Source organism: Lithobates pipiens, unplaced genomic scaffold (genome assembly GCF_037356315.1).
Source record: "Lithobates pipiens isolate NorthernLeopardFrog02 unplaced genomic scaffold, aLitPip1_a1.2 Scaffold_18, whole genome shotgun sequence".
In the NCBI taxonomy this organism is placed as follows: domain Eukaryota; kingdom Metazoa; phylum Chordata; class Amphibia; order Anura; family Ranidae; genus Lithobates; species Lithobates pipiens.
This window is the reverse complement of record NW_027507758.1, coordinates 82,536,704-82,547,772: the sequence shown is the minus strand read 5'-3', so window position 1 is coordinate 82,547,772 and position 11,069 is coordinate 82,536,704. Positions and strand designations below refer to the sequence as shown.

At 39.0% G+C, this 11,069-nt stretch overlaps 1 protein-coding gene across 1 annotated transcript; it reads right to left on the bottom strand.

Annotated features, from left to right (window-relative positions):
• Window positions 1–438: 438 nt before the first annotated feature.
• On the bottom strand, window positions 439–3,465 carry MIXL1 (Mix paired-like homeobox). Its single transcript, XM_077485089.1, has 2 exons — window positions 3,099–3,465; window positions 439–1,760 (listed from the first exon to the last, which is right to left on the bottom strand). The coding sequence occupies exons 1-2, from the start codon at window positions 3,255–3,257 to the stop codon at window positions 1,077–1,079; spliced, it is 843 nt and encodes a 280-aa protein (XP_077341215.1). The 5' UTR covers window positions 3,258–3,465; the 3' UTR covers window positions 439–1,076.
• Window positions 3,466–11,069: the final 7,604 nt, after the last annotated feature.

The following is an 11,069-nucleotide window of genomic DNA, read 5'->3' as shown; positions in this document are numbered from 1 at the left end:
TTGCAAATCATTGCAATCTGTTTTTTATGTACATTTTAACAACTTTTTTTGGAAATGGGGTTGTAAAATGGTTGAGTTTAATAAGGCAATAATAAAGAAGACTGCAGAAATCAATCAGAATTGATCTTTCAGCTGTAAAGAACACAACTAAAGAAATTCAATTTTTGATTGGCCGCTATGGCCTGCTGTACAATTTTGTTTGTTGTAACATAACAATCAGAAATCTGTGCAGCAAAAATATGCAAACAGAACTTTGTTTTAAATGCTTTATTGAAAAGAAAAAACTCATATATACAAAACAAAATATGTAAATGTTTAAAGTTATTGCACTGGTTTACCCAGTAAGAATATATAATCATAAAGCAAAGGGGTAAAGTATGTTTTTTTTTTTTTTTTTTTTTTATACATAAGCATAAAGTACAATTGTGCATGCCTTAAAGTTACTTGTAGCTCAAGGAGAAATTTCTAAGCTTTTTATCTGAAACTTCAGCCAAGCAAAAACTTCATACCAGAAATAGAGGGGTTTATTTACTAAAGCTGAAGAGTGCAAAATCAGGCTCACGTCTCCATATAAACCAATCAGCTTCCAGGTTTTATGGCCAAAGCTTAATTGAACAAGCTGAGGTTAGAAGCTTACTGGTTTCTCTGCAGAAGTGAGCCTGATTTTTCACTCAAGCTTTAGTAAATAAACCCCTAAGTTGGCTTCCTAAAGCCTTTTCTCCCTACTTAAAGCGGAAGTAAACCCATCCATAAAACAGTTTTCATTTCTGGCACGTGCCGGAAATATAACATTACCATTGGTTGTGCTCTCAACCAAACTGTCAAATGATCCGATGGCTGGTGTCATAACCGGACACATGTGCAGCACCATCGCAGTTGTAGATTAAACAGAGGCAAAGATGGCAGCTTCCTTGGCTGAAAACGATAGGGGGGTTTACTTACACTTTAAACAAATACGTTTAATTGGAAGTTTTATGCTGTGGCAGTGTTCCATCAGCTATTTCCTAATAGCAGTACAAACAAAAATGGCTCCCTCCAGGTCTTTCAACTATTGGTGTTGTTTACCCATTTACAGGCTAGAGGACAGAAGAGATGCTTTCTTTAGAATCAGAGACAGAATCTGGAGACCTCTCACTGACACCGGAATCAGATTCAGAACCTTCCCCATAGTAGTCATCATGCATGATTGACATTGAATATGTTGTTTGCCTGGTAAAAGGATTGACTTCACCATGGTTCCTTGCAGCTGTAGATGGTGGGATTGGTGGGATGTTGACACTCATCTCTGGTGTAATGGTTTTGTTGGGTGGGTAGCTATTAAAGTCCATCATATAGTCTGACTCTGTAGACAGCCTATAGGGTCTTCTGCTTAAGTCCATTGCCTTGGGACTCATGATGGGGGACATGTTTTTGTACAAGTGCTGTTGGTTGTTGGAGTGTGAATTTTGTTGCAGATACATGTTGGGTGGGGCCTGGTGCATCATAAACCTGTCACGGGTAGCAGGACAGGAATAATGGGGGTAGGAGGTAGACTCTGGAGCTTGGTTATACAAATCTTGTGATAAATTCATCATAGGCTGTTGTTGGTGAGCCATGACCTGTGGTTGTTCAGAGGCAATCATTGGATGCTTCAGTGTTGATGTTGTAGAATAGATATTCTCTGGTTGCCGGATGTTGGAGTAGCTCATGTTTGCATTTGTGAAATAAGTGGATTTGCTTTTATCACGTCTGGCCTTTCCTCTCCTGTTTTGGAACCACACCTGTCAAAAACAAAAAATGAATTTGAGTTCCACAAAATATAACTGGTGAATAAAAATGAATTATTCAAAGTAACACAACAAGCCAGAGAACTGACAATTTATTTTGGATTGTAGTTACTTTCCTAAAGATAATAAAGTTACATATTCCTTAATTTTATTACGTATTTAATCTCAGCCTAATCAATATTCTAAAATGAAATCAATCAATTTCCGTGCTTATTATTTATAATTCCTTATTGTCTATCAATCTATGCAGACTATCTTGGTTAGGGTAGCAGGCGGTATTCCTTTATATATTATTTGTGATAATAATTATGTGTTATTTATTACCACTCTTAGTTGCTATTCATCCTCCTTTGGGTCAAAAAACTGGTTCCCCTGAAGAAGCCATGGTTATGGAGAAACATGTTGGGACTCTCTTGACCAGCAATTCAAACTGAGTAGATAGAATATTTTTACCCTTGTACTGCGTTGTTTTGTGCAATATTTTTGTGAACATCTATATTTTTATGTATAATTGTTTTTTCAATAAAGCTTTGTTGTAAAATTCCTATGTACTGAACTATATTTAACTACCGTATTTGAAATTTTGGTAACCTATGTCACACTTTACCATTAGTAGGCACCGTAATAATCCCCTCTCTCCCACACCTACATCCTTTATTTAAGTCTTTCACTTAAAAAAAAACAGAGTGTCCATGAGAGGAGGATGCTAAAGCCCTAGGGGTTTCCCTGTAAGTGTAATACAGAGATATTGCATACAACACGATAAAACACCACTAATGTATGGAGGTGGCAGTAGACTAATACTACCACCATTGGGAGAGAGGCAGTTGCAATTAGACCACAATAAAGACAGCATCAGGACTAAATAAATGTAAGAACATCATAACAGGTGAAAATGTATCACACTAAATGACAAACCATTAGCAAAGATGATGGCAAGATGCTTATGAACAAGTAAAGAAATATTAGAACAGGTAAAGGGGAGAAGAATCAAGAAAGAAAGGTGAACAGGCACTGGGACAGGTAAAGGTGTGGTAGACAAGATCACTTTGGGAAGTGCATCAGGCTATGAAGTAGAACAGGTAAAGGAGGAAAGCATAAGGTTATAATTGAACAATTAAAGGATAGGAGTATCAGCAAAAAGAAGGAGCATTTGAAACTGGAAGTGCATCGGGTAAGGATATTGTGCTTTGTAAGATGTAAAAGAGGAAGCTTTAGAACACTATAAAAAGTAAACATTGAAAAACTTTTACCACACTCCAAAAAATTTAATGGAGGGTTGTTGTGTGTATGTGCAAAAAATATCCCCAATGATGATTGTCATCCACATACCTGGATCCTAGACTCAGGGGTATAAATTAGTTTGGCCAATTCTTCTCGGTGATGGATATCTGGGTACATGTTTCTCTGGAAGAACTCCTCCAAGATGTCCAACTGCTCCTGGCTGTACACCGTTCTCTTCCTGCGCTGTGATATAGCTGCTTGTTCCATAACTGTGGGTGAAGTGACAACCACCTGCTTATTACGCTTCCCATTCTTCTTTGATGTTGAGGACTGGGTGGAAGTTTGGTTGCTGATGGCCTGTTCCGTTATCTCTTCTGTAACAAAAAAGAATTATGCTTTTATTATCTCATCACTAGCAGTATATACAGATGCTTCATAGCAAAACACAACCCGATACCCACAGACAAGGATGATGGATGCCCAGAGTTAACAACACTGGAATGAATGGTAAGCAACCACAACAAACAATTTTGGAGCACCAATTAGGAAGAAAAAAAATCTAATAGCTTCAGTACTTTCTGGCCTGGAACAAGTATACAAATCAGAGCTTCTAACTTCACTGTCTGCATGTCCGGGTGAGTGGCATAGAAGGCACTGAAGCCAGAGATATCTAGTGCAGTCAGAAAGAGGTTTCCTTTACCAGCTTCTCCTATCTCCCAGGGGCTCTAGTTGTAAGGCTTTGACGCCCGCTACAGCAATTAAGACGGTCAACTGCTCTCCCTGTTGCATTATATTTTAAGGAACATGCGGCAGAAAATGCCAACAGAACAATGACAACACATTTTAAGAAGGGTAGTAACAATATTAGGAACTATACTGGACATAAATCATGCCAATAGAATCCCCAAGCAATATGAGATAGACTAGACTTCATTACTATTATAGGTATAACCTTTAAATGTAAGCTAAGCTGATGAATAAAAATAAGACAGAAAAAACTCCTTCAGGAATTATTAAGCACAGAGCTATTATTTCAACAAATATATATATATATTTGGGAACAATTAAAGCCTCAACAGTTTTTTTTTCTTTTGGGGAGATTACGCTTCTCTTTTGTCCCAGAGACACAACAGGAAGTGAGAAGAAATCTCTTTAAAGTGAGGGAATTCCCAGCAGACAGTTGCAACAGGAACAGATGTCTCCATTGGACACCCCTCTATCCCTCTTCCAGTAACAACTGTAAATGTTTGGATTATCCACCGCCTTCCATGATCACCAGGACAAACAGAGGACACAGACAGCATTAAAAATCTGGCAGAGGTTCTACCCCTTCCCCGCTCTTTAACAAATTGGCATTTTAAACACACAAATCTGTATAATAATAATAATAATAATTTGGTACTCGTAATCAGTATCACTCTACATCTTAAACTCAGATTAATTGTGGTTTACAGGTATCCTATAAACTAGAAGTCCCTCAAGTTCCACCATCCACAGCTATTAATCTATAAGCTTTTTGTGGACTGACTCAAAACTTACAGCTTATTTTCTTCTATCAAACCAGCATCTGGAATATGCTAAGACTTGTAGCCTGAAAGCTCTGTGAGGAACATAAGATGTCCAAACACAAGTATATGCATTATTTAAAAATAATAAAAACTGGAAAAGCCACCTGAGACATAATTCCACCTAGTCCAGATACTCAGAGACCTCCATCATTGTGCATTGGTTGAATAGTAAAAATACTTACCCTTCACACAGGCTGACTGAAAGTCCTTATGTTGCAAGGAGACCAGAGTGAGACCACCATACTGGGTCTGGGGTTCGGTGAAGGTCATGTGGTTGGGGCTGGATGAGAAGCAATCTGGGAAGTAGTCCTCAGTGTCCTGAGTGTATCCAGCCATCTTCCAGCTGGTTTTATCCTTTCCTCCTTGCTTTCCTCTAAACTGTGCTATGCTTTCCTGTGGACTGGGCACTGTGTCTGCTCCCTGGTAATCTGCTCTCTTTTAAATACACAGAGGGCCAACCAGACTGATCAAAGTAATGGAGGTGTGAAATACGCCTTGAGGGGCGTGAAGATGGGTGGCAAGCAGGTAGACACTATTGTCCACAGGTTAGAGAAGTCAGTAATTATTTCCTGCAGGGTGGAGGACACAATAGGATGGAATACACATCTCTGGGGTGAAGGCACACTTCATGAGCCCAGCACATCCTCATAGAACATTCAGAAACTTGATCTATATACACGTACAAACTGTATACAGCTTACATCAATTAGGAGCAAATCTGGGACCATTAAAATACGAAACCACACATGAGAGGCTATTAGAGTGCAATAAGGTGGAGGATGGTATAGTATATGGTATAATATTATGTATCCATCATACATATTATAATTATATATATATATATATATATATATATATATATATTATGTTTATGTTAAATGTTATGTATTTATATAATGCCAACAATTCATGCAGACCTTTACATATATTGTACTTTCACATGCTTCAAGGAGCTTACAATCTATGGGACAAACAGGAAAAAATTATTTCGTGGTTGTCCCTTCCGATAATTTGGAATAAACTATCGTGATTGGCTCTCGAAAGCTGTGTACTAACGATCAGATTATCGTACGCTCGCTTCTAAAGCAGTATTTTTCTTCCGATTTTCTGATCGTTTGTACTAGGCCAGGGATATGCAATTAGCGGACCTCCAGCTGTTGCAAAACTACAATTCCCATCATGCCTCTGCCTCTGGGTGTCATGCTTGTGGCTGTCAGAGTCTTGCTATGCCTCATGGGACTTGTAGTTCTGCAACAGCTGGAGGTCCGCCAATTGCATATCCCTGTACTAGGCATTAAACTACGAGTCTTATAATAATAGAGCTGACCTGCTTCTGAAAATGCTAGTTTACTGTCTGTTTCTGGCTTTAATACTTTCTAAGACACTAAGTTGATTTACTAAAAGTGGAGAGTGCAAAATCAGGTGCAGGTCTGCACAGAAACCAATCAGCTTCCAGAAAGTAAAGCCACAAAAATGTCAGAACTCCTGCATTCCTGTACCATGGTAAACTCGGAGAGTTGTAAAGTACTTACAGTATCTCACAAAAGTAAGTACACCCCTCACATTTTTGTACATTTTTAATTATATCTTTTCATGTGACAACACTGAAGAAATGACACTTTGCTACAATGTAAAGTAGTGAGGGTACAGCTTGTATAACAGTGTAATTTTCTGTCCCCTCAAAATAACTCAACAACACAGCCATTAATGTCTAAACTGCTGGCAACAAAAGTGAAAATACACCCCTAAGTGAAAATGTCCAAATTGGCCCCAATTAGCCATTTCCCTCCCTGGTGTCATGTGACTCATTAGTGTTACAAGGTTTCAGATGTGAATCGGGAGCAGGTGTCTTAAATGTGGTGTCTCTCATACTGGTCACTGGAAGTTCAACGTGGCACCTTGTGGCAAAGAACTCTTTGAGGATCTGAAAAAAATAAGTTTTGCTCTACGTAAAGATGGCCTAGGCTATAAGCCCTTGTACACACGGTTGGAGATTCTGACAACCAAATCCGTCGGATTTTGTCCGACGGATTTTGTCCGTCGGATTTTGTCCATCGGATTTTGTCCGAAACTGTTGCATACACGCGGTCGGACAAAGTTGTTGGAAAATCCGACGTGATTACGCTATTTCGTTACGACGGGACTACGTTCACTCTAGTAGCCAATAGCTTTGGTGTAGGAATTTGATCTGAGCATGCTTGGCACTTTGTCCGATCGGAATTCTCTACACATGATCGGAGTATGTCCGATCGGAGCATTTTGTCGGAAAATGTTACCAACAAGTTGGAAACAGTCCAATGTAGACCACACACAGTCGGAATATCCGACAAAACGGTCCGATCGGACACATTCTGCCGGAATCTCCGACCGTGTGTACAAGGGCTAAGAAGATTTCCAAGGCCCTGAAACTGAGCTGCAGCATGGTGGCCAAGACCATACAGCAGTTTAAAATTGTTGTAAACCCATTACAACCACTTTAACCTACAGGTAAGCCTAGATTAAGGCTTACCTGTAGGTGCAAGAAATATCTCCTAAACCTAAAAGGGAGATATTTGCAGAAATAGTAGCACTGATGTCTACACCACATGCGCCGTAGACATCGGGCGCAGGCTCACTGAGCCTGCCGTTTCTAACGCAGTGGCGGCACCAGCGCGCATGCATGGCTCCAGCACAGTGACTGGCCGGAGCCGCGATACCCGGAAGTCACTCCGGGATAGATGGCGGCCTCGAAGGAGGCGAACGATGGCCGATGCGGGGGCTTTGATCTCTGGTAAGTAATTCATAATAAGCTTCTTTTTTTTTTTCAGAGGCTTTACTTCCTCTTTAACAGCACAGGTTTCACTCAGAACAGGCCTCATCATGGTCGACCAAAGAAGTTGAGTGCACATGCTCAGCGTCATATCCAGAGGTTGTCTTTGGGAAATAGACGTATGAGTGCTACCATGTCTTGTATGTCTTGGATACTCTCTCAGCCATAAATGCCCCCATAGATGGCTCAAATTTTGTCCGATTCACTTAATTCGAGCCATGGGTGGCACTGCAAGCACCGTCTGGCTTGACAAAAGTCAAGTCAAGAACAACTGAGCCACGTAGAAAGTTATTGGCCAAAAGTGACTGCATCCTGTCAGCCGTACCACTGTATTCAGGCATCCTGTTAGATTGGATGGTGGAACCAATTGATATTCTCTTATTTAGCCTACGGACTGAACAAATGAAAATTGAGACATGCGTAGTGGCCTCAAACCAGCAGGGATGGTGGGAACCCCATATAATGGGCACAGCAGGTGTGCAGACCTGGGAACTCAACACAGAGACCTCATCAATAGCGTCCCAGAGAGTTAGAAGGGGTTATTTACTAAAACTGAATAGTTAAAAATCTGGTGCTACTCGGCATAGAAACCAATCAGCTTCCATGTTTTATTGTTAAAGCATAATTGAACAAGCTGAAGTTAGAAGCTGATTGGCTACCATGCACAGCTGCACTAAATTCACCATATTTAGTAAATCAACCCCAATGTTAGGGGTTTAACTCTGCAACATCTACCAAAAATTTGAAAATATCAGTTTTAGGCAAAGTGACCTTCTAAAAGATGCAATGTCCAAACTGCAACGAGCCACCATAACCAATCAAAATGTATCTTTCACTGCTATAGCCTCCCGGTTGCTGTACTTTGCCAGTCACTTTACTTGCAGTTTGCATCATCTCATTAGATAAACTTTTATTTGATATTGTTCATTAGTGCCATATTCATTAGTATCATAGTTGTCACCAGATGTACAGTAGGAGCAGTTAAAGCGGGGTTCCACCCTAAAGTGGAACCTCCGCTGATCGGAACCCTCCCCCCCTCCGGTGTCACAATTGGCACCTTTCAGGGGGGTGGAGATACCTGTCAAAGACAGGTATTTACACCCACTTCCGGGCATAGACTCCCGTGGGAGTCTACGCCATTTCCTGTCCTGCCGCGCTGTCTGCTGGGACACACATGGGTCTCAGAGACAGCACGGAGAATTCCTATTGCGCTGCGCGACTCGCGCATACGCAGTAGGGAACTGGGAAGTGAAGCCGATTCGCTTCACTTCCTGATTCCCTCACCTAGAATGGTGGCGGCAGCAGCCGAGAGCCGAGCGATCGATCGGCCTCGGCTGCCGGCATCGCTGGAACCCGGGACAGGTGAGTGTCCATTTATTAAAAGTCAGCAGCTGTAGTATTTATAGCTGCTGGCTTTTAATATTTTTTTTTTTGTGGAATCCCTCTTTAAGATAATAGGCAATATGGGTCATCAGGCACAGACACTGCTCAAGGGGTGTGCCTGTCTCCAACACATCCATACATTGTACAAGGTGTGAAAACAGCTGAGGGGACCCACCTATTGTAACCATTCATCTCAAACCATACAATACATAATCCTACAGCTTTGTCTGGCTGGTCAAAATAGACCGGGATAACGCCCATGGTCCTGTCGGCTGCTTCTGACACTAAATGAGTTTACAGAGGATAACGAGATTTGGAATTTTTCTTTAAAACATATCAGCTACATTTTTCTGGGAATCTTGGAATGTGTATATAATATCTATATATTTTGTATAAGTATAATAAATAAAGATGATACTCTATTTATATAGTATCTTGTTAAATATTGTATATTATATTGTATCCTGTATCTATTTTTATTATATAGTATCTTATATTTAGTGCAATGCTGTATATTTTAAAGTATCTTGTATCTAGTATACTACTGTATAGTATATAATATTTTTTATTCAGTATAATGCTGTTTGTCATATAGTGCATTGCATATAAAATAATACCCTATAATATATACTATCTTGTAAAATGCTGTATATTATACAGTACCATGCATCTAGTATAATACTGCATAGTATATAATATCTTGTATCTAGTGTAATGCTCTCGCTAGAGTATAGTATCTAGTATAATACTGTATAAAATATAATATCTAGTATAATGCTGTATAGAATATGATATACTGTATCTAGTATAATGCTGCTTAGAATATACTATCTAATATAATGCTGTTGTATAGTATATAATATCTAGTATAACACTGTATAGTATATAATATCTAGTATAATATATAATATTTAATATAATAAATAATACCTTGTATATAGTGAAATAGTGTATAGAACATAATATATTGTATAATCTACTACTCAGGCAAAAGATGTATCCAAAAAAATTGAGATTTCCCCACGGGTTATATCCTACCATTCAACTTTTTGAGATGGGAACAAGGGACACCTATTAGCAAAAGTATGTAGGTATAGGACACCCCCCCCCCCCCCACCACACCCCTTTAAAGGAGAATCATATATACAAAAAGGATAAATTAAACCCACATATGCATATTTTTCCCACTACTAGTACTATTCCTTATTACTGGCTTCTGAAAATTACAATTCAGCAATTTAGAAAATGGATGAAAAGTTTAGCACTGTGAGCACTTTTTGAAAGATAAATAGTACATCTTATATACAACTATATAGATTGGACTAAAATGAGGGGCCAAATGAGAGGGAAAGAGGGACAGAGGGACTTTGTTCCAAATCAGGGACTAGTATCACCGGTATAATATTACATTTATTTTATTTTGTTTACATTTTACCAAAAAGCACATAAGCACATCTCTTAAAACACTGAAAAACCTCAAAAAGACTCTTCAAATAGCAATGCTTTACAAAAATGTTATCATGTCCAAACTTGTCCAGAAGATTTACTATTATTATTCATGAAGTCTATGTCTACAACTTTAAATTGAATAGAAACATATGTGATTATTACATCCCCACCATAAACATAAGCTGGCTATAGAGGGATCGAAGTTCGACCAGTTCCACAGGGACTTGCCCAATTTTGATCCATCTATGGCTGTTTTTGCTTGACAGAAGCCAATCTAACAATTGAATCCCAACAAACGAGAACATTGAAAACGTTTGTCAATCCGTGGCTGCAGGCGCTGATCTATGTATTTTGATAGTGGAGGAGTCCTGCTGGCAGAAACAATGGCACAGCATGGAGAATTGCTCTATCTATCTTGCTTCTGTGGATAGGGGAATCCATTTTTTTCTTTTTTTTTAGCCTGCTGGCTGATCGAAAAAAATAAAAAATAATTATTAATTTAGGAGCAGCTTAACATTCAGCCAGTTTGTCCACAAATCACCCACAGTATATATATAGTTCCAGATTAATTCTCCAAAGTCGTACGGTTGTAAGTATAGAACAGTTTTACCAATTAGTCAGGCAGAGCGGTAAGAACACTCTATATGTGTGTTACAAACAACAAATATTTTTTTGGTAACAATACCATAAACTTTTGAGATGTGATTTATTACTAGAGATTTGAAGCAAAATCATTCCACTATAATATGCTGTGTATGTATCATAATTTAACAAGGCCAAGTTTGGACTATGGCTTATCGAGCAACAAATCAATGGGATTTGAAATTGCTTTTACCTTTATGTTGGGAAATATATACAATGCTGTGAAAA